Genomic DNA, 24,987 nt, shown 5'->3' on the forward strand with positions numbered 1-24,987 from the left:
GATCTGAGTCTGAGGCGAACAGAGTCTGTCAGTCAACACACATACCTGCCCTGCCCTCCCTGCTGAGGTGCGCTGCGCATGCGCAGACACAACCTGTCCGACAGCCATTTTGTTGATGGAGTGGAGAGAAAGAGAGGGAAGAGGAGGATGGTGGGAATGTTGAAAAAAAAATTGATGATCATCATGAAGTCATGGCAAAGATTCATCATACATGAATTATACCTAATTAATTATCAACAATCACCTGGAATTTCCTAGAATACCAGGTTTGGAGAGTAACGGATTACATGTAACAGGATTACGCAATAAGGTAGCTGTATTCTCTTACAATAAAAAAAAAGATGATCAAAAACTATTTTAAAATAAAGAACAATATCTTACCATGCACAGTGCACACACAGGCGTCTATTCATTATCATGGCCTGGAAAAATACTTTTTATATTGAGGTAATCCAAAAGTAATGAAAAGTAATAAAGTAACCCTCCCAAACCTGTATTATACTCACAAAATAAATTATTTATTTTCTGTAATTTAAAATATGAATTTAATAGATGTTGACTCCACTTTATAATAATTAATAATAATAATAATAATAATGATAATAATAATAGTAATAGTATCACTACTTTTACTTAAGTAGAGAATCTGAGTACTTCCAACATCACACAACAACAGGGACCACAGACTGAACTAACAACCATATTTGCAAAATATTAACTTGCTGTCGCTGATTATGATGATGATGATTATATATAAAAATATATAATAATATATATATATACACACACACACACACACACACACATATATACATACATATATAATATCTACAAAAAAAGCATTAGGTAACAGGACTAAATATTAAGATTGTTGTTCTCAGTCAAGCCATTTATGGTTGTTTTAATCATATGTGTGTAAATTGGGCTCATTATTTTAAAATGACCAGTTTTCTGCTCTGAAGAAGTCTTTAAATTAACTTTTAAATGGATGAATTTAGTTCAGGAATTGATTTAAATAAATTATCTTCATTTCTGTTATACCAAGTAAAACAGTCCATTTCCACTGGCTGTGACCCTTTAAAGAGCTGTAATGAATATGAGATGCAAATTACAAATATGTCTAAACGTTTTAATAATGAATTGCTTTTTATTTTATTGATTGATTAATCATGTACTGTTTGAAAATGGTTATATCTTCATATTTACTTTATTATTTATGCTTTCTGACCAAAAATCCAAAAGAGATTCAGTTTTCTGTGATCTGAAGCAGAGAAAAGCAAGAAGTGCTTAAATATCTTCATATATAAACATGAAATTCATCAAATTTTATAGTTTTCTCTCCATGATGAGACACAAAGAGTTCAGCAACTGAGTCAAATTTAAAAGATCACAAAGACGACAGAACGTGTAAGTGGGCTCCCTTTAATACCTCAGTGTGTGTCTGTCTGTCTGTGTGTGTGTGTGTGTGTCACACTGAGCGACAGGTCAATTGACACAGAACAAGACAATTGACCCCGGGGGGTCAAAGGTCAGAGGAAACCTCCCTCTTTGTTAAACACAGTGAGAAGTTTCAGACTTCAGATCCACCTGACTGTCAGCTTCACCTGCTGCTCCAGGTGTCTGTACCTGCAGAAACTCTGTCCTCTGCCTGTATTTCTCATTGTTTTGCAGGTTGCGACTCTTTACCGACCCAAAACGTCAGCGTTTGATGTCCTGGAAATGAAACACAGCAATAAACTTAATCATTTTAATCTTAATAATCTTTCTGGTGCATTTTCTGACAAATCCCACTGATTTTAAGAAACATTTTCAGGTACCTTTACTTTACTTGAGTTAAATTCAGTGGTAAAATATTGTACTTTTTACTCTATTACATTCATTTTTATCATTTTAGTTACTTTCTAGATCTCAGTTTCTCTTGATTCCTATATGCTCAGTCAAACTGGGATCCACTTTATCTTCATCATTACGTTCTTTGAAGAGCAGAGGTTTCTCTTGCAAATGTGTGAACACTCTTTCATTGGTTTCATACAGATTCCACACCCAGATCTCATAGAAAGTTAAACCAAAGGAAAACATCTTTTCACAGCTGATAGAATTTGAACCTTTAATGCTGTTGTCTGAAACTCCTTTGCACAACTCTTCAGTCAGTCTTTGTCCATCTGTAACAGACACGTGGATCAAAGAGGCCAAAGGCACATGAGGAGAGGAAGAGGCCAGGGCAGAGGGACCTGAGGAAGAGGAGTCTGTGTTTATAGGGCCGGATGAGTTTGGGTGAAATTCTTTATTGGTTCTTTGGTGAAGAAAGAACGCAGAACAAAAGCTGTCCTGTAATGAATGTCTGAATTTGTTCAGGTGTTGACTGTGAGTCTATGACAGTTAATGGGCACGGAGAGTCCTGCACACAAGAATAAACTGAATAAAGAAAACATTCCTACAAAATGTCTCTTCTTTAAAAATAGTCTTTCAAAAAGGCGTCTCAAAAAAGTGTGAGAAGTGCAGAGTGCAGCAGGGTTTCTCCAGTAAATTCATCTTTGGAGAGAATCATGTTGTCATGTGACCACTTGTCTTTTAATGCACAGAAACTATAAAGTATCAACAAGACAGTGTGAACTGTTTGAACATATAACTTCTAAATGAAGGACTGCGCTCAAAGAAATGAGAAAAACTGTAATGAGTCTCGGCCTACACTAAATGTAGAATATTTTTCACCACTTTACCCACTTCACCTTACTGTCAGACATCTTTTCCTGATGAGAAACTGTGATTACATAAGTCAAATATCTCGCTCTACAATCCAACCAAACTCCACTGACAAAATCAGTCATTTTACTTTGAAGAACACAGGAGTTGCTGGAATACTGCTCAAACTGTTAGTTTGTGTTATTGTGTGACTTCGGTGAATCTGAACTAACGATTTAAAATGATGAAATCACACAATAACACGAACAAACTAACTTTGTCTGTACAAATTTCATGCTGCTGTTGAAAGTTTGAGGTGCAATGTATGCATACTGAATGAACTTTGTAAGGGCAGCTGCATTACGTTGAGTTTTTTAGTTATTTTTTCAGTTAAAGGTTAATTATTTCATGCAACAAATTAACAATCAGCAACTGAAAAAGGAGTAGGCTGAAGCCCAAAGCTTATTTTTTGTCCGGTTCAAGTAAAAAGAAAAAGTGTGAGATTTGCAGCCTCAGAGTCAACTACATGCAAATCTAACAGATGTCAAAAACACTTTCTGTGTGTCCTTCATGGAGGAGGTCAAAATAACAAGCGTCTGACAAGAAAACACATGGCTTCCTTAAATTATGATCACCATCATTCCCAAACCGTATTACATCGCTGACAGGCAGAAACCTTGTATGTCTAAAACCAAAATGTTTTAGGAGATGAAAGAAACCCTGTGTTTTTAAAATGATTGAAAACCGCTTTGTCAAAGTTGGCAGCATGGAAAACTTTCCATGGGTTAAATATTTGACATTGACAGATTGACAGAAGTAAAGGACGACCAATAGAATTGATTCTAAACAAGGTTCCTGCCCGAAACCTTAGAGACTGTTTTTAGGAGGCTTTTGAAGAACTTCCTGTTGGTTGTTTTGAGTGGAGTCAGTCCAATTTGATTCCCAACTTTTTGTCTCCATCCCTCTGAAACTCATACATATGCGCACCGTCCCTGTTAGTGGCTGTACGAGACAAACCAGGCTTTCAATGAAGCATAAAGAGGGAGAAGTCTGCAGATGGAGGAGGTGGGGCGGAGGGATGACTCAAAAACAGGACACAAGACACCAAAATGTTATTAATAGTTTGATGACATTACGTGAGTCACGTGAGTTGCTTCCGTTGCTTAATCACATGTTAAAAAAGGCTTTCTGGCAGCGTCGGATACAACCGCCGACCTTAGTCGTTTTATCAGGGAGATGGAGAGGGACAGTGACAAAACGTCTTCTTGGAATAAAAGACATCATGGGGAATTTCCTCAACAGAGACCTGAAGCTGGAGACAGACTAGAGATAGGGTGATCAGGTGTCCCATATAAGGAACTGCACAGCATTTTCATTCATTGATGTTGCATGTTTTGATTGGCTATGGTTTTCAAAAGTAAAAAAACTTGGATAGACTCGCGTAAATCTGGGCTTTTATCCAACTACTGTGAAGAAAGTAGGAGAGTTGTCACCACCTGCTACCCTACACCTGACAGGGAAAAGTACAAGTCACCACAAAGTTACAAACTATGCAGATTTAGGCAGAATATGATAGAAACTAACACAAAGAAAATGATATGCAGCTACAAACAAGACTGTCTATTGTATGCTATCCAGAGGGCTAAAAATAGATGCTACGAGCTAAAGGGCAGAGTAGAAATGTTTTTTAAAGTTAGATACACATTATATCAACACTTTAAACCACCTTCTAGTGCTGGAACTATGGGGCAAATTGCCCCACATTTGGTTTGTTAGGATCTGGTCACCCTCTTCAAAGACCAGCGGAAACCTTTAAGACTGTTTCCATAAACATATACTAATATTTTACTGAATTTAGATGCAGCCATCGCACACCCACATAATAAGGAAGATTTTTAGTCAGTCGCAAAATGTTCATTTTCAACATATCTGTGAAATATTCATGGCCATCGTATCGTATGGAACGACAGTAGTTTCATGTTTTTATGCTTCTGTTAAGGTATGAAAATCACATTTTTAACGTTCATGTCTTTGCATGTTTATGTACTGAAAAAAGTCGACAATGACTTGAAACTCCAGGCAGCGTGGGTTGACCTTTCCGATGTTTAACCAAATCATAGGTCGGCATCGCCTGACTGACCTGAAAATGAAAACAAAAGCTCAGCAGATTCGTCTGGTTCCCAGGCCAAATCCAGCATCCTTTCCCAACCTGCAAAGTGCTTTTCCAGCCTAAACTTCAACAGGTGGGGTGCAGGTTACAAACTGCACTCTCACCATGTTACTTCTTTATCCTGATGTTTGCATGACTTGATTACGGAACAAGTGCGCCGTTCTAATGTCCAAAGGCAAAGAGTGTCATAGTGTCAGAAACAGAAGACACTGTTGCATGTTTAAGAAACATTTCAAAGAAAAGCTGTGGAGGAAGTCAGAGATCTCACTGGAACATAAAATGAAAGAAGATCTCTGACGTGTGGAGGAGCGAGGTCATTCAGGACTTCATAAACAAGTTAAATTACTTTAAAATCAATTATAAATGTTACAGGGAACAGAATCTATTTCTGTAAAGAAAAGAAAAATCTTCTTAATGTCGTGTTTTTGTGACTCGTGTCCTCGTCACCTCTCCGTCTTGACGCTCTGCTCATCAGGCACCATTTGGACGTCCGACTCGACCCGCTCGGCCCGGACTCGAGCCCTTCCCGTGCAGCTTCTGGACCTGGGGGACAAATGCCAGCCCATTCAGGAGCCTCTAATTGCGGCCCGGGAGGCTCTACAAAGCCCCCCTGCCTCCGCCCTGAATGGGCTGCCCCGCGGAGGCCCGTGTGAACCGCAGAGCCCCTTTCTCCTCCCCATCCTGCCTCAGTGTGTCGGCCCCCGCTCCCCCCACCTCCCCCCAGCCCCCTGCACATGTTAATTAATAGGCCTTACTGGCAGATTTGGATCCTGCTCGGCTTTGATTGAAGGCGGCCATTAGCATCTATTAATTGTGCCTCTGGCGTTTTATCGCCGCCTCTGAAAGGAGGAATTAAGTGGTGTGAGTTATTGTGAGTGCTCGGGGTGTGAGCCTGAGTTAAAATGTGATTATTGTCCCGCAGCCTGGAGCCAGCTAACTGCTGCTAAGCCCTCTTGAAAGTGAAGGGGCGACTCGTCTCATTAGAGCCCAACAAGAGGAAGATATTAACAGGAAATAACTGCAAATTTCTTCTTTCCACTTTAATCTCTGCTCTTTATGTTCCAAGTGAAAAGGGCACTTAAAAATGTAAAGGGGGGGAAAAGTGGAGCGGGAGCGATGTGGCTAAACGGCGACAGTGATGATACAGTGATGATACAGTAGTCCAGCCGATCAGCTCACGTTCTTCTTTTTTTTTTTTTTTTTTCAGACCAGATTTAATTGGGCGAGGAGGAGCAGCTGCAGGGAGGTCAAACATGGATGCAGTTTGGCGCTAGTTCTGCTTCATGTTCAGTGTGACGGTCCAGAGTGAATAAAACCACTTAGGCTCAGTTTTCCCTTAAAATTTAATCTCAGGATGTCTTGAGTCACATACAAATCACCCTGAGGATTTTCTTAGGATGTTGTCAGGGAAAACCCTATAATTGTTCGCCCTTTACTACTGAAGACTACCTAGAACGTCCTTAGCAACCATTTTCCTTCCAAAAATTTTAACCATATCAGTGCCCTTTAAGGTGAAATAATTTGTGGAACAGAAGACGACGGCTGAATTTATGGTGACTGAAGAAAAGGAGGAGTCACCAAGACGCATTTTTCAGAAGAGAGAAAACCAGCTGATGACATGTCAGTCCCTCCAGGAAGATGCAATGTTGCAATCACAACAGTTAATGCAACTTCAATGAATTTTAGGACCTTGCAATTTTGTCCAACCACCTCAACTTTTCTGCAAATCTGACCAATCATTGTAGTTTAATAGAAGTTCCAGCAATCATAGCAGACCTGTACACAAATGTCACACATGCAGGTCTCAACGAATTGACACAATGTATTATTATTTGCTATTTTGTTGTACTCTTTAATTTTTTAATTCACACAGGGGTACTGAAACAAACACATGATTTATCATTGTTATTGACATTTATCAATGATCTGTGCACTTATTATTATTACTTTTTTTTTTTTACCATTTTGCACTGGTTTTGCATTTGAGCTCCAAAAACATTTGCTTCTTTGTGGAATATCCCCGAAGTGAACATTTAAAACATATTTTGTTGGAATTTTTTGTAATCTTGAGCTTTTTTTGGTAAGGTTTGGTGAGGAAACAAGGTGCCTTTGAGTTTTAATGAATTATACACAAAAATAATTAAAACAACACAACTTTTTTTGCAATTTTAAATTTTCCCCTCAATTTTTTCGCAAAAAATACCTGAAAACATCACAACATGCATTGCAAATTTTTTGAAAACCTGCCATGAAATCAGGTTTTAGGAGATGTGAATTACACCAGAACAGTATGGAGGAATTTTATGCTTTTATTCTGTTTTTTCTTTTTTTGTCTTTTTTTTTTTTTATGTTTGAAAACTGGTTCCCGTTCACCTCCATTGTTCGGGAGATTCTGCAACGCTGTTTTTCTGTGAAACTCCAGCAGAGTTTTGTGGACTAAAAAACTCCAGCCTTCAATCAGCGTGAAGGTGAGAAAATAATGACTGAATTTTCATTTTTGGGTGAACTATCCCGTTAAGCCAAAGCTAACACTGATTTAGGAAATATTTCAAAAAGGTTCCAATCAAACAAGCAGGCTTGGGAGGGGTTACCTTAAAAGTGTATTTTAATACAGTTACTAATTACCTAACTTAAAATTTAGTCAGTAACATAAACCAAGTATCACAATATTAAAATAATGTAAATTGATTTTATTTATTTTTTTTTTTGATTACTTCGTTATAAAATATGGTGCCTATTATAGTGTTTTAGGGCTGTATCAATTAATCAGCTGATTATTTTCTCCATTAATTGATTAGTTGTTTGAGCCATTAAAGTTGTGTTGTTTTTCCTTTGTCTGGTTCTGTCGACAGTCTGCTAGAACTTTATGTAAATGATCTGAAAGTCTTTCACACTAGAAACAAACAGAAGCATTGATCAACTTGATCCGGACAGAGATCTCCTCTTTAGGATGGAGGTTTCACACTGGATCAAACTGAAAAGTCTGAAGGACCAGATCAAGTGAGGCAGATGAGACAGAGCTGTGAGTTTCGTGTTTGACGCCCCCTAGTGGCAGCAGAGCTCAGTAATCCCTGATGGTTTCTGCACATTGTTTTTTATTTATTATTTTTTTAAATTTCTTTCAACCTGAAGATCGAACGAGAGACTTTTCTACTGATTGGCTCGTCTTTATTTTTCTTCTCTCACTGTCGTTCATTCGTCCATTCTTCTCTCTGTTCACACACTCACACTCTCCTCTGTGCTTCAGGTGTTTCCAGGTGGCTGTGAAGTGCCATGGGAACACTGTGACATGACAGCACAGGCTGTGACCCATGGCTAACGCACACACACACACACACACACACACACACACTCAGCAGGAGTGACCTGCAGCTTTCAGGTATTGTCTCAGCTTGTCAAACAGCCGCTGACACGCTGATCCCTCCACATCCGCTCACCACTTCACGCACACACTGCAGGTCAGGGGTGTTGGGCCTCCTGGACTTCAATATGAAGAGCCTCACACACACACACACACACACACACACACACACACACACACACACACACACACACACACACACACACACACACACACAGTTTGTACCTGTGAGGAGGCCTGATGTCACAGTCATGCTCGCAGCTCTGTGAAGCTGCACTCAGTGCTGCTGGGAGATAAATGTTCCAGTTTGTTCATGTGAGTGTTGCAGGCTGAGGAGCAGGGAAGCACAGTGAGACTGACATCACTCTCACATTAATGTATTGTAATAAACACATCATTTTTGATTGATAGGAAGTTTCCAGACATAAAATAATACTTCTTCATTCTTAAAATTAATCTCTTCTGTCCTGTAAGAAAAAAAAAAGTTGAGAAAACTCATAATTTCAGCTGCTTTCACTACATTTTGGAGTTTTGAATCAAACTCTCAAAACTCAAAGTTTTGAAGAAAACAACTAAACAAAGTTTTGCCGACTTATAATCATTTGTTGAGATGATTTACTTTTATTTTTTAGACAGAATTGAATCTTTGAGTTTTTTTTACATTTTTTGAGTATTGCTAAATTCTTTGGGTTTACAGTCCACTCTCACTCTCATTGCTCTCAAATATACACTCTTAGACAATAAAGGTGCTAACTAGAACCATAAAAGGTTCTTCAGCTGGTGCCTATAGAACCTTTTTTGGTTCCTGGCAGAGGTTTTCATAAAGGTTCACCTTTCAGAGAGTTCTACCTAGAGCCCGACATAAAGGGTTATACCTACAACCATCTATGAAAGAGTCCATCCAGTTTCCCCTATAAGAGGTTCTAAAGGAGAACCCTTTTATGTTACAAAATTCCAACCAGAATCCTCTCTGGGGGTTCATTCCAGAACCTTACTCCCAAGAATCCACCATGGTGTTCTGCCATTAACCCGTAAGATTAAAGGGTTTCATCTATGAAGTTCTACCGAAAAACTTTTTTTATATTCCAGGCTTTTTAAATAGACCCCATCCAGGGGGTTCTACTGAGAAGCTTTTAGATTCCAAGGTTTTTTTTTTCTAGAAACCACCAGGGGATTGCACAAAGAACAATATTATATCCCAAGGGTTTCATCTAGAGCCCACCCAGGGGGTTCTACGTAGAACTTTTTTATATTCCAAGTGTTTTATCTAGAACCCAATCAGGGTTTTCTGCCGAGAATCTTTTAGATTACATTTGTTTTCTCCAGAAACCACCTAGGAGGTTCTATCAAGAACCCTTTTTATTCCAAGGGTTTAATTTAGAACTCACTCAAGAGGTTCCACTCAAAACCTTTTAGATTCCAAGGGTATTTTGTAGAAATCACCAAGGGGGTTCCACCAAGAACCCTTTTATATTCCAAGGGTTTCATCTAGACCCCACCCATAGGGTTCTACTGAGAACTCTTTTATATTCTGAGTTGGTTTTTTTTCTAGAACTGTGATTCTCATGATGTTGATCCCAGTCTGTTCCCACGTGTTATAATAATGAGGTGATCTGTCATGTTGTTGTCATGCGTGTTGCCAGCAGGCTGTCAGAGCTGCAAACATCACAGCGTCCTTCAGTTACTACTTACAGAACACTGAGTGAAGAACCAAAATGAAAAGAACATCACCTGCAGGGGTCAAAGTTCACTGACGTCCACACTGATGTCTGCAGAGTGGACCTGTGAACTGAGACCAGGGTTCATTATTATTATTATTATTATTATTATTATTATTATTATTATTATTATTATTAGAACATATTATTTGCAGTTTTTGTCTAATTTGATACAAAGTTTGCTTCATCTCATTAGTGTAAAATGAAAGATGACCGTTAATGTTAACTTCTCTCTGTCAGGTGAAGAGCAGCCTGTAGGTTGTCCTGTCATATAAAGCTCACAGGTTCGATCCCAGCAGCAGCTAAATGTGCAAACTGTCCTGGAACAAACCCCTTCACTGTCTAAACTGTCCTGTGACTCCCTCTAGTGGTCATACAGGTGTAACACACAACCTGACTTTGATCAGTGGTGGACAAAAGTATTCAAATCTTTTACTGCAGTCAAAGTACTAATACCACTCTGAAAAAATACTCAAGTAAAGAAGTAACATGCAAACAAGTAACAAGTAACATGTAAACAAGGAAAAATATTGCTTTGAAAAGCTAAATTGAAAATGTAAGTATGAATTCACTGAAAGTTTTACAGGTAAAAGTACAAACTCCTGGCTCCAACTCCATATGAACACATATCCTCACACAGACATAGCAGCCATCTTTGTGGTTTTATTTAACTCCTCCTGCAGTATTTCATAATCCAATTATTAATTTCTGTTGTAAAACTGCTAGTATAATATCAAAAAAGGCTCAGAATTAGAGGAACCTCTCTCTCATGTTGTCCTCTTTCAGCAGGTGGCAGAGCTCTAACACTCAGGGTCTGAGAGACGTAATCAGGAATAGGATAATAACTTCAAGGTCTTTGTGATAACAACAGGCCACAGCTGCAGCCTGCTGGGCACAGCTGTTGCTGTGGCAAAGGGGCTCAAGAAAAGGGTGGATGAAATCCAAAGCACATTTGGCACAGATGTGGGCCTCTTAAAGATAAAGCCTGTCAAAATATGTCTGTGAGAGAATGGTGTAACATACGGTGTTAACACAGCAAAGAGAGAGTGTGCCCCTCTGCTCCCCAAAGTTAAAGCAGAACTGGAGAGGATGATGAAGTTTGGCATCACTGAGGAGATCAATGAGCCGACGGAGCGGTGTGTTCCCGTGGTCCTGTTACCAAAGAAAACAGAAGGGTCTGTGTTGACCTAAAAAGACTGAACATGGCTGGAAAGAGGGAGAGGTTTGTCTTATCCACTATAGACGAGATACAAACCAATACAAACTTACAAGCACACTGCATAACAAACAGCAAAGCAACAACCAAAGGAAAAGAGTTTTACTGATCACTTCCACAAAATTTCTCCATGATAGCGTGTAAAAACACAACTCTTTGTCTACAGTCCAGTCATCAAAATAAATTAAAATGTTTTTTTTTCCTGGAAACTGATCGTTCTTCCTGTTTTTTCTTGTACAAAATGCTGGACATCTTTCCAAAAAGTTCTACTGTAAGTGCATTGATAGAATAAGTGAGCGATAGTTTCATCCTCAAGTCCACAGAAATCGCACAAATATTCAATGTCTGGACTTACCATAGAGATGAAGCAATAAGTAACAAGATACACGAAGAAGCCCAACTTCCGGTTTGGACTTCCGGTATGGAGTAGAGCTATGGCGGCGCCCTTGTCCGCCATCTTCCCTGCAGACAGGTCCCTCTCACAAAACGTAGCAGAGCATATATTAAAACAGAGACGGACGTCTGTCCACAGAGCTACAGAGAGGTCTGGCTCCACACAGACACATCCTGCTATGTATGACAGCAACACATCTGCCTACTTTGCTCCTGCGTTCTGCCCCGACCTCCTGCTGGGTCAAAACAACCACCAGTCTAATCTGACTGCTGGTGAAACACAAATTCTGAGGCCTTTGTCAGATTAAATACATTCAATAAGAAAACTGTTGCACTGTTCAGCTTTTAGGAGCTCAGATCTTCTGGCTTGTCAGATGAGTTGTGTCGTGTCTTTGCAGATCGACGATCAGCATCGTTCCCACACTCGAGGAGTAATAGATTACATGTAACAGGTAACTGTATTCCATTACATTTACAGATAAAAAAAAAAAAAGATGTAATCAGATTACAGATGAATTTAGTAGAAAATGGGGATTATTAGTAAGATTATAATTTTAAAATAAAGGACAACATACTACCATGTTCAGTGCACACACATTCATTATGATTAAGAAATGTTTCACTGGCTGGGAATTTCACGTTTTTTTGTCTTTAAATCAATCAATCAGTCAATAAATTGTAAATGAAGGAACAGCTGGACAAACTAATACACTTAGAGCTGCAATGATTAATCTAAATTTTGTAGACTGTTAAATTAATCTGCATCTATTTTGATAATCGATTAATTGTTTTGAGTCATTTTTTAAGAAGAAGCTCCAAATTCTCTGATTTCAGCTTCTTAAATGTGAATATTTTCTGTACGTCTCTCTGACAGTAAACTGAGTATCTTTGAGTTGTGGACAAAACAAGACATTTGAGGACATCGTCAGTGTTGATTGACATTTTTTCCATTTTCTGACATTTCTTGGACCAAACAACTAATCAGTCAATTTAGAAAATAATTGTTAACTGTTAGAGAATCAAAGGGTGGCACGGTGGTGCAGTGGTTAGCACTGCCACCCCACAGCAGGAAGGTCCTGAGTTCGATCCCCCAGCTCCCTGGCTGGGGCAGGGCCTTTCTGTATGGAGTTTGCATGTTCTCCCCGTGTCTGCGTGGGTTCTCTCCGGGTTCTCTGGCTTCCTCCCACAGTCCAAAAACATGCATGCTAGGTTAATTAGTGACTCTAAATTGCCCATAGGTGTGATCCCAATGTCAGCTGGGATAGGCTCCAGCAGCCCCGCGACCCTTACGGAATAAGCGGTTACAGAAAATGAATGAATCAGGTCGTCCGTCTGGGACGCCTCAGACTGCTCACCCTCCTGCTCATTTTCTCGTTTTCAGAGTCTGCTTGGGGTCCTGTGTGGCCTGAGAGATGGATGACTTGCCCTCTGGCAGCTCTGGACTGTCCAACTGCTCCTTGGTCTTCTTCAGAGCAGCTGAGATCTGTTGTTTTTGGTCATCAAGCTGGGCCATGAACAAAGCCTTTGACTTTTCCATTTCCGCTAGCAGGAAGGATTTCTCCCGCTGCCACTGGAGACGGTCGCTCTCGAGCTGATCTTTGGCCTTCTTCACAGCATCTACAAGGTTTTTGTTCTCTTCCTTGTGTGTGTTAAGCTGAGCCAGATGTGATGCTTTTGATTTCCTGATCTCTTCCTGCAGTGAGGCTTTTTCCTGCTTCCACTTGACACGTTCAGTCTTAGCCTTATCTTCAGCCTTCTTAAGCTCAGCCACAAGTTTTTTGTTGCGTTTCTTTCCATCAGGCTGTGCCTCGTACTCCTCCAGCAGCGAAGACTTTTCCTGCTGCCATTGGAGACAGTCACTCTCTACCTGATCTTCAGCCTTCTTCAGCCATGAGTTTGCTGTTCTCCTGTCTCTCATGGTCAAGCAGTTCCATACATGAAACTCTTGACATCAGCCTCTCCAAGGGGGTCGATTTTTCCTCATTCCACTGTCCTTGTTCGCTCGCCAACTGACGCTCAGCCCTCGTCACAGCAGCCACAAGATCATCGTTCTCCTGTTTCTGCTTGCAAAACTGGGCCTCATATGATGTCCTCATTTTCTTCATCTCCTCCAGCAGCGAGGTTTTCTCCCGCTGCCACTGGAGACGGTCACTCTCCATCTGATCTTCAGCCCTCTTCAGAGCAGCCATGAGCTTATTATTCTCATTTTTCTGCTCCTCAACCTGAGCCAGACAGGCAGCTTGAGCTTCCTGGAGGGATATAGTCTCCTCATGGAAGTTGTTTTGCACAGCAGCTATGATCTTGTTCATGTTAGCTCTTTGTTCCTCCAGCTGGGCGAGATGGGAGGCGCTGCATATTTCCAGACTTGTCTTAGCCTCCTCTTTCTGTTTAAGAATCTCTTTCTTCAAGTTGCTGTTTCTCCTGCATCTTTTTAGCTTCAGCCCTCTCAAATAAAAGATCTTTTTCCAACTGTTCCACCTTCAAGTGAGCCTCGGACATGGCAATGTCTTTTTCTAAAAGCTGCACCTTCATGTACTGAGAAGTCGCTCCAAGGTTGCTTTCAGCTACTGCACGTAGCTGCTTCTCAGCACGGAGCTGCTCGTTCATCGTCTCGATATCTTTTTTAACTGTCTCGATCTCTTTCTCCATCTGCTTCAATTGGATTTCCATGTTCTTGGTGTTAGACTGTGGCTGCTTAAGATAATTTGGATTCTTCATCCAGATCTCCCTTACCCGGGATTTCACTCTCTCCATTTCCTTCTGTTTTCTATCCTGTCTTTCCTGTTCCATAAAAATCAATAAACATACTAATACATACATCATACATGAATTTATATTATGTCTCTTCATGGCTGGCAGAATTTCACGGGTTCTCCCTGCTTGACGCAGCAAGTGTTTTTTGGCTCATGGCTCTGGACAGCGAGACAGCCAGAATGATGACATTCATCACGCCCACATGGAGGTACTTTTTCAAGCGACTCCCTTTTGGCATCTTCAGTGCAAACACATCCTTGTCAGCAGCAGGGATGAGGAGGAGCTCAAAGGAAGACCTCAAAACGTCCTCCAGATCCTTGAGAGCGCAGGCTTTAGGCTCAGCAAAAGAAAGTGCCACCTGCACCAAAATCACCCTGCAGAGGTTCCTGGGCATGGTTCATTACTTGGAGAGATAACTGCCCAACCTGCCCCAAGTGGTAAAACACCTCAACAACTTGCTGAAACATGATATTTCATATTTATTTATTGATTTATTTCATAACCATATTTATTTATTTAATATTGACTAAAACAGCTTTCCATAGGTTGCGATCCAGTCTTTGGAAAGGACTGGTCTGTGAGAAGTGGTCAGATGCCTTTACACAGATTCTCCAGTTGATCTTCCTAAATATCCAATAAGGTAAATGGGTTACCTGTGAGAAAATCAAATGTGCATCACTGGGTTGTCTGGCTGCTAAATGGAAAATTGTTATGACTTGGAAGGTAAGAACTCCATTCTGTTTTAGCTTGAGCTGCTACTTGGAGGAGTTTATAGACATAAAAAGGATGGAAAGAGCTGCTGCCATATTGAGGCACTTTGATCAGGGTCTAGAGGAGTCACTCATTTTTGGGTGAACTATCCCTTTAAATATCCGTGGATTACTAAATTTGCAGCCATGCATGCTGCCTGTGTGTGATGGAAAGAGGAAGAGTTGACTGAGTTTGATCCCTGAATAAACTCTGGTTGGACGGTTGTGAGTCCAGCAGCTCTGCAGAGAGGAGCATCAAGTCAGTCAGCAGTACAGACGCCAGGATGTTGATTGCGTTTTCAAAATAAAAGCATGCATTTATCGCTTTTACAGATGTAGTCTGTTTGAAAGTGTTGCCGACCAGCTTTGCATCTCTGCTTCATCTGTCGTCACAATTTTCAAACTTGCTCTTAAAAAGTATAATGATCATGTGATAATCAAAAGCAATGAAATTATTATTAGATTGTTGTGATTTCTTTTCTTTAGCTTTGGTGGTTGAAGAGGAAAGTTTTCTTGAATTTTTATTATCATAAGAAAATTAAATCTTAATTTAAGTAACCTGATTGTTGGTGAACCCTACTAACACAGCAAGACTGACTCCAAGACTGATTATATATGTTTTTATTATATTTAAATTTATAGTCATGTTTAGGGCCTCAACTTACAATTATTTTCATCATTGATTGAATCTGTTGATTATTTTCTCAATTAATCAATTAGTTGTTTGATCCATAAAATGTCGGAGATGACATCCTCAAATATCTTGAGATGTAGATAAATATTCTGTTTACTGTCAAAAAGGGAAGACACCAGAAAATATTCACACTTGAGAAGCCGAAATCTGAGATTTGGGACTTTTTTTAATTTAAAAAAATGACTCAAAACAATTAATTGACAAGCACATTAATTTAATAGTAAATAATCATTGCACCTTTAGGTGTTTTATATTTGTTGTTAAGTTTATAAGTTTGTCCTGCTGTTCCTTCCTTTGTTGTGCACAATTTATTGATTGATTGATTTATAGACAAAAAATGGCTAAATTTCCACACAGTGAAGCATTTTTTCCACTAGAGGTCATGATAATGAATTGGCAGCTGCGTGTGCACTGTGTATGGTAGTAAATTATTCTTTACTTTAAAATTATAATCCCCATTTTTACTAAATATATCAGTAATCTGATTATGTCTTTTTATGTGTAACTGTAATGGAATAGAGCAACATTTTTTATATCCAGATTACATTATCAAGTTACGTGCAGTTACAGTGCAGTGCTCTCTTTTTTCCTTCATTATTCAGTCACATATATTCAGTTTGGTATCAGATATGACAGATAAAGGCAACAAATCTTCACATTTAAGACGCTGGAAATAGAAGTTTTGGGACATTTTGCTTCAAAAATTCCTTTAAGAATTAAATGAATATCAAAATATTTTTGGAAATTAAATTTTGTGATAATCAAAAAATTTTCCGCTCTACTTTTTGCTCACTTAAGTAATTTTCCTCAGTACTATTTATTTCCCAAAACATTCTGCATGCGAACACAGCTTTTATTTTTAAATGGGTGAAAGGCAGTTGTGTTCTCATTGTGTGTGACTTGACTTTGCTGCAGCGCTGCAGGTCAGGAAGGTTGAATGAGTGTTTAGTGTTAGAAGAGTTTCTGCAGGAGGAGAGTTACTATGGCAGGAGTTCTGCTCTTCACTCTGCTTTTATTTCTGCATCCTGGATCGTTTCTCCTCATTTCAGCCAAAAGTGACAATGAAACGACAACCGTGGAGCCAGATGGAGCTTTTACTACGACTGTGAGCCCTTTTTCTGCAGGGAAAACCAACTCATCTGAGGTTCCCACCGCAGGATTCACAACCAGTTACAGTAAGTCAACAACCAAACCTCCTGAAACCATCACAACTGCTGAACATCTGACTGAGGCCGCTGGAAAAACAGCAGAGAGAGAAGTGCAGAGAAAAAACACTGAAGAAGAAGAGGGTCCTTTGGAATTAGGTGAGTGAATATTATGGTTTATATGTTGGAATATTAATGCTTCTTTATCTCTGGTGTGTCTGTGGTTTTCAACAATGAGTTCACAGTCATCAGATGCATTTCTGAAATGTTTTTACAGTATTTTATCTTTTTTTAATGTTGTGCAACTAACAATTATTATCAATGTCGCTTATTTTCTTGATTCATCAATTAGTATTTGGTCTCTAAAATGAAAAATCATATGTAAATATTCAGTTTATTGTCATAGAAGAGTAAAGAAAGCAGAAAACATTCACATTTAAGAAGCTGAAATCAGAAGATTTTGACTTTTTTTTTTTTCTTTTCTTTTTTTGATTTAATTATCTAAATAAGCCCTGACCGGTGCTGGATTTTTGGGGCTGATGCTGAGATTAAGAATTGAAAAACTATATATCAGCAAATATTCTCCATACAAAATATAATGTACAATGTATAAAATATATAAATAACACAGATTTTTGCAGTGATCTCTAAAACGTAATTAATTAATTCTGTTAATGGCGGATATCAAGGAATACATCAACTTTTAATATCAGTCATCTGATATATCGGCTTTAATCAAAATAGTTGGCGATTTATTTTAGATATGACAACTAATTGATTAATTGTTGCAGGTCTAATCATGTTGCAGCCTCATGACATTTATTATAGGATTCCTTATTTTTCGAAAGATATTTATAAGAGGAAACTGTGATAATCTGTCCAAATGCACTTTCTTTTTTAACAACGTGACTAATTGTTTCACTGGTTTTACTGTTTTCTTATTACTTTTCCCAGAAACAGAAACATCCATGCTGGAAAAGTTAAGAATCAAAGTGCACAATAATGTGTTACTATGCAAACAAACGCAGCATCCCCTGAGAAATAATTATTCAGAGCTGTAAACATGTTTTTAAGTTTGTATCCTTGGAAAATAGATTCAATAAATCTGCAAAACTCACTGCTGGTCGGGAATTAAAAATGTCCCTCAGACCAAACTTCAGTGTGTCAAAAGTTCCAAAAGAGCTGCAGTTACTGATTTCGCCTCAGAATTTAAAGGGACAATTCACCCCAAAATCAAAAATATATATGTTTCTTCTATCTGTAGTGCAGTTCTATCCATTGACATAGTTTTGGTGTGAGTTGCAGAGTTTTAGAGAGATCAGCCACAAAGATGTCTGCCTTCTCTCTGTTTGAAAAATTCAACATAACTGAAAAACTGGACACCAGTGTCTTTTTCCAGAAATCATGACCCAGTTACTCAAGATAATCCACAGACCTTGTTGTGAGCAGTTCCATAAAGGAACTATTTTCTCTCTATGGTAGAAACCAGCTAGAAAGAAAGCAACTACAACCGATATCTCTACAACTCTGCAACTCACACCAATGGATGAATAGCGCTACAGGTAAGAGGAACAAAATGTATTTTTGATTTTCACGGTAACTGTCCCTTTAAAGAAGTGGTTAAAGAATGTTTTAGAGTTCCTTAAATGCAGACAGATTTCCAGAGTGTAAAGAGAGCTCTGTTTTGTGCACATGTGCGGTCAGAGAGTCAGTGTCCGAGGGGTTGGGGGAGGATGTTCCACATACTTCCATGCGTGCAGCGAAGGATTTTCACTGCATGTTTTTTCCGCTGATGAAAACCAGATGGGCCACGATGCCTGAGACCCCCCCAAAAAAAAGAAAAAGAAGAACAAGACCCTTCACACTCCCCAAAACCCAGCGTGTCGTTGCTCATGCATCATTGATTCAACTGTACATAGACTCACTGAAGCTGTGGCTGCAGCCACAGTAATGTAATGTAAATAGATGTAAACATCTGCAGCTCAGCAGCATTTAGGTTTGAAAGCTGGTTTGTGCTGCTTGCTGTGGTTGTCCATGGCATCTTCTGTTGGTGGGAAATGAAGCTATAACGTTCCAGCTAATGTTAAAGGAACCGTTCCAATAATTAGATAAGATGATTGACACCTCTGTAATATTTTTGCATCAGAAAATTAAGTTACAGCCAGCAGCAGTTAGCTTAGCTTAGCATAAAGACTTGCCTGGTTCTGTCTAGAAGTCAAACAGTCACCCAGCAGCACATTTAAAGTTCACTAATTAATGTTATATGTTGTTTGTTTAGATCCCTTTAAAACTCAAATGTCATGACAATGACAAATTATGGTTTTACGGGGGTCAAGTGCCAGATGTCTTGGCCAGGTGCAGTGACGTCCTTCCTTAGTTTGAGGTTCTAGTAGGCTACCTTTTCTTACCTATGAACAGAGACAGACTAGCTGTTTCTAGTATCTTTGTTAAGCTAAACTAACCAGCTGTTGGCTTCAAATTAAACATTTACAGTTTCAGTTTGAGAATGGTATCAAACTTTTCATCAACTCTCAGTAAGACGGTGACTGAACATATTTCCCAAAGTATTTCCCAGTGTTTTCCCTTAAAGTGAGTTGTATGTGGTACTTGTCGATAGTCAGTGTATTCTCTGCAGGAGATGGTGGTTGACATGTCCCAGTTTCAGGGTTGCCAGGTCTGCGTTTATGGAAGTATTGCCGTGGAATGACTTTTTTTGTCCACTTGTCAGGTGGACCTATTTTGCATGCAAATTTCATTAATAATATCTATAAATACGCATAAATATTTGAAATTAAATCATTTATTTATACCTAAATCCTTGGAAACTGACTCCAGATCCGCACACAGAAGACCTAGAACACATCCAAACACACACAAATACGATGTGACAGTATCGGTGTAGGAAGCTAAGCAATGTATGAGGACAGGGTCAGTAGAAAAACATACCTTACCTAGCTTCAAAAAATCTATATCAGTTTAAGTGTATGCCATATTTCATATATTTTCATTAAAAAAAATATCGCCCTCTCCACACCAACCAAACTCCATTAACAAAATCAGTAATTTTACCTCACAGAACACAGGAGCTGCTCATCTTCCGCTGCTTTGACCTGTTGATTTCTTTGTTGTATTGTGTGATTTCAGTGTTTTCAAAGGATAGTTCAGATTGAAGTTACCCAAACAAACTAACTTCCGTGTTCTGCAAGGTAAAAATAGTCATTTTGCCAATGGAGTTTGGCTGGTTAGGAGAGAGTGGTATTTGGCTTATATAATGGGGATTTCATGTCAGAAAAGTCGGTCTGACAGCAAAGTAAAGAAGTGAAAATATTCATGCTGACCGCCATGTAGCTGATAATATAACATACAGCCCTACATCAAATAATCCCAACTATTCTTTTATTGTTTCATCACAGTAGTTAAGAGTTAAAAAAAAAAACATTATTAAGTCTGCAATAAGTTTCATGGAGAATGGTTCTTCCTGCTGTTCTAAGCCTGAAGTCATGTTCTACACGGTTTGCATGTTCCCAGCTTTAAATGGCTTGCATTTTTGTAGAACGAAGGTCCACCAGGAGCGTTAAGGTAGCAAAGAAGACCAAAACAATCCAGAAGAAACCCAAACTCATCACCAAGAAGCCAAAGGTTGTTAAGAAAACCAAACCTAAGGTCAAACACAGAGTGAGCCCGTCAGTGGCCACGGAGACGGTTCCACGTACGTATGGGCATCAGCCCTGATGTATACAGTATGGCAATCAGACACGGGTCAGATATCAGAGGCAAATAGTTTGAAGTGCTTTCACTGGCTGCAGGGTTTACTGCATCAGAAAAATTTAAATGGTTCCAAGTATTTTTTTCAACCATTAATACATTCTGTAATGGGGACTGTGAACCTCACTGGGACACCCTGAACTGTCTGTCGAGGTGAACCCACCCAGGAAAGCATCAAATGAAAAAACTATTTGTGGATTTAACACTAAATTCAGACCCAGATCCGATTTGTGAGGGTCCATGCTGAGGCAGCACATACTGTATATCTAAACTTGTGTATTATAATGAAATTAATTCAATCTGCTGCTTCAAAATCACAACTTCACAACTGTCTTAAAGCTCCAGCGTGTACGATTTAGGTGGCCTGTTGGCAGAATATGGTGTATGATATTCATAAGTATGTTTTCATCAGTCTGTAATCATCTGAAAACAAAGATCTTTGTGTTTTCGTTACCTTAAAATGAGCCCTTTATATCTACAGACTTCTTCCACCACCATGTTTCTACAGTAGCCCAAAATGGATAAATCAAACAGTGGCTCCAGAGAGGGCCTTTAGTGAGTTTTTGTGAGTGATATTCAGTTGAATGCGATCTGGATGCCACTAAATCAAACACACTGGTCCTTTAATAGGAAGCACAGATTCAGTTCAAATAAATCTCTCATAAACTGTTAACAAGAAGACTTCTCCTCTTCCTGGACTAACACTCTGAAAATATTGGTATCAAAATAATACTACTGGGGTTGTGTGGCTGCATTTAGCATGTAGCATGCAATGCATTGAATCAGAATCAGGGTTTATTGATGAGGAGGTTTTTGTGAAACGTGTTTATCTTTCTGATAAGAGTTCAAAGAATTTTTTATATTTTTACTGAACTGTTTCGTCAAAATGTTGTCATCCTTTTGGTCAACAGTACAGCTGGTTTCTTCCCATACTTTTCCATCTGTAAATTGATTATTAAAGGTGAAATGCAGTACAGTGAATGTGTGTCACATTTCAGCTCTTTCAGTTGTATGATGCTGAAGCCCTGACAGACAACTGAGAAAAACAATCAGCTGATCTTTTGTCTGATCCTACTCATTCATTCTCCTGTGTTTATGACTTAAAAACAAATGAGAATGAGTTTCCCGTGGATAATTTCTATAAGATCTGTAAATTTACTTAATTACAGTCAGTGTTGGGAAGAGTAATGACAGTCTGTACTCAAGTACAAGTACTGTTAAATTACTAAAATATTACTCTGTACTGGTGCTACTAAAATACTTGACTTAGTACAAGTACTAGTATTTCTTCTTTTGGACATTTTATGTTTTGTTGTCTAAGTACCATTTTATCATATATAATATACATGAACTTTTATAATTCATTATATCACAGATTTGTATTTTAATCTTTTGCTGCAGATAAAACAGCTGTCAGGCTTCTTCATACTCAATAGAAAGGTGATCAATGAGCTCGCTGACAACAGAGATGTCCTTTATCTTTATTCACTGGCCTCCAGACATTGTAAATGTCTTCCTTTCTTTTATTTTCTGTTTGTCCACCTTTGTCTTTTCTCTGTTTTGCCTCTCTGCCATTTTCTCTCCAGTCAGTCTCTCTCTGTCTAAAACCTCAACTGCTATTCTTATGAGGACATTGAACATGAAACTGAGTCTTCACCCTAGAATAAATTACTGACAATATTGGACTGGATATTTTCCCCCAGCCATTACTGTAAAACAATCACACACACACACACACACACACACACACACACACACACACACACACACACACACACACAGTTTGAGTTTTCTTAGGTCTGTTTGGTTCAGACGTCTCTGGTTCAGCTTCCAGAGCTACAGCTGATGCACCAGCTGCTTTGTGAACATGCACTTTTAAATGTGTGTGTGTGTGTGTGTGTGTGTGTGTGTGTGTGTGTGTGTGTGTGTGTGTGTGTGTGTGTCTGTAGAGCGTCAGTATATCTAATGTGTGTATGTACAGCAGAGGGAAGCAGAGAGATTATCTTGTGGAGGTCGGCTGGAAATAAACGCTCAGTAAGCAACTTGTCACGTCATGTCAAATCAGAGCTGATGCTCATTAAAGTCCACTCAGGCCTGTCAGACACTGCTGGGAGTGATACGCCAGAACAGTTGTCATCCTACAAAGTACTGAACTAAGTGACAATCTTCATTCATTCACCCTCTTGTGAGAAGAAATATGGCAAAATTAGACAATTAGATGTGATACACAGAGTACAACATGTAGACAGTCCTCAGCTTCGCCTCCTGAGCCAAAGGTTTGAAATCGTGTGACCATGAAAGGAAGAAAAGGCATCACCATCCATGTTGTAAGCAACTTCCATTGCTGATGAGTTAGCAGTCAAAGATGTTTCACAACTTGATTAAAAAGCTGAAACAACTTCACCATTTAGAATCAACTTTAGCAGGAGATTAGGGCTGCGCAGTTTGTTTTTTTAAAAAAAAGTTTTTTATGCAGTATGATTAGTGGAAATGATCAGTTTTGTTATTAAAATCGTCATGATGTGATATTTATTGAGGTCTGTACCAAACAAGATTTTTAGGTCAGGTCATCTATGCAGCACTACAGTACCTCAGTATGATGCTGTTTTCTCATATTCAAAGAATTACGATTTGGTTCTGGCTCTGTGATTTGGATACTGCACTTCGCCATATTGTGATTTTATTTCGATTACAACTGTGCAGGTCGACAAGGATGCTGCTGTTCTCTTTAGGACTTTTAAGACATTTGCTCCCTAATCCAAGGACACTCCTTTGAGTCCAATTTGTATAATTGTTAGCAGGATATCTCAAGATCTTTTTTTTAAAATCAGATTTCAGTATATATAGCGGTAAGTTTGACATGGAACAAGTGATGTGTTTTTGGTGCAGTAATTGGTCAGCAACACTCAAATATTCAAAATTAAATTTAAGTAACTTGCATGAATTGTACTCGGTTTTGTTTTGCCTTTTTTTCATCCTTGAGCTTAAAGTAACTCCACACAGGCGTCATGATGATAACACTACTGTTCATGTCACACGCTGCTCATCTGTCTCGCTCATCTATGTGAGTTTAGGGTAATGGATCATATCAGATTATACATTTCCTCCTGACATCAAGTCCAACAAACCTCAATGCTGAGTATCTGTAGTTACAGTAGTTATTTAGTTATCATGAATTTAACTCACTTGGTCAAGTAGTTTGACACAAGTGGCCTGACTCACTTGCATTTTCCACAATTTGTAATTCTTCAAAGTCCAAACATGGCCCGACAGCACTGATGGTAAAGTCAGAGGGTCATGTTGAGGAAAGGTTGGGAGAATGTTTCTTTGATGACTCAGGGCTCCATCTTTCCCTTGTGGTTCCTATAAAAAGAGAAAAGAAGGCAGAAGGAAACGAAAACATGTAAAAAAAAAAAAAAAAACAAAGAATAGGAGTTATTATGATATACAAAACTACTGTAGGTTTGAGCATGAGTCGTGGTCTTTGTTCATTATAAAAATGTTATTTAGAGGAAAAGAAAGGGTCCTCAGATTCAGGCAGAGAACAATAAGGAGTCTTAATAATGCTTTTCTCCACACAAAGCTGTAGTGATGTGTCGGTCGCGAACGATCCGGATCTTAGAGCCGGCTCTTTGAAGTGAACGACGGGAACCGGCTCTTGATTGGGAGCCGATTTGTTTTTTTCTCCTCTTTTTTTCTGTTAAAGTCGCACATGATTGGTGGCGTGTGTGTGTCCACACTGAGTATAAGGGGGAGGGGAGGGGTTATAGACACACAACACAGTGAGCACATAAGCAAGTGGGAGGGAGACGAGAGAGAACATGCGCTACAGACAGAGACAACACGCTTGAAAGGTGAGAAAATACACTCGTTTGAGATGAACTGTGCCTCACCTGGAAAGTAGACGAGATCAGGCGGCCGCAGCAGGAAGTGGAGACGAAAATCTACAGTCAAGTTTTCAACAGAGTTAAGAGAGAATAGGTTACCTGTAGTCTGCAGATCACGATCATAGCTGAAGAAATAAAGTGCGTTCTTGATCGCTGATTGAGGTTAAAATAGAAGAGATCCTCCTTCTGATACATGTAACATCTGTTCTTTTATCTGCCTTGTAAAACCAAGTCATATATAAGTCATATATATATAATCTTTATTATTATCAGACAAAATATCTCCTTGTTGACAGATTAAAACTTCATTGCACAACAGAAGACTAATATATCCAGTGTTAAATATTACAATTACACAGAAAATTTGTAATTAATATATGTGGTGTTTGTTGTCAAAATTAAGCACTCTGCTTAATATTGTAGTACTCTCCTCCATGTTAAGTATATTGAGTG

At 38.9% G+C, this 24,987-nt stretch overlaps 1 protein-coding gene across 3 annotated transcripts in view; it reads left to right on the forward strand.

The window, feature by feature from the left end:
* Positions 1 to 16,656: 16,656 nt before the first annotated feature.
* Positions 16,657 to 24,987, forward strand: part of cpxm1b (carboxypeptidase X (M14 family), member 1b) — a 30,856-nt gene continuing 22,525 nt past the window's right edge. The window contains exons 1-2 of one of the 3 annotated variants that reach the window (XM_084718552.1): positions 16,657 to 17,041; positions 20,436 to 20,591. In XM_084718552.1, coding sequence (XP_084574678.1) covers positions 16,720 to 17,041; positions 20,436 to 20,591 — 478 coding nt within the window. In that variant the 5' untranslated portion in view covers positions 16,657 to 16,719. The remainder of the gene's footprint in view (positions 17,042 to 20,435; positions 20,592 to 24,987) is intronic. The other 2 variants (XM_084718550.1, XM_084718551.1) reach the window with 2 other exon arrangements.

Source organism: Lutjanus erythropterus, chromosome 5 (genome assembly GCF_056507025.1).
Source record: "Lutjanus erythropterus isolate fLutEry1 chromosome 5, fLutEry1.hap2, whole genome shotgun sequence".
NCBI classification, from domain to species: domain Eukaryota; kingdom Metazoa; phylum Chordata; class Actinopteri; order Lutjaniformes; family Lutjanidae; genus Lutjanus; species Lutjanus erythropterus.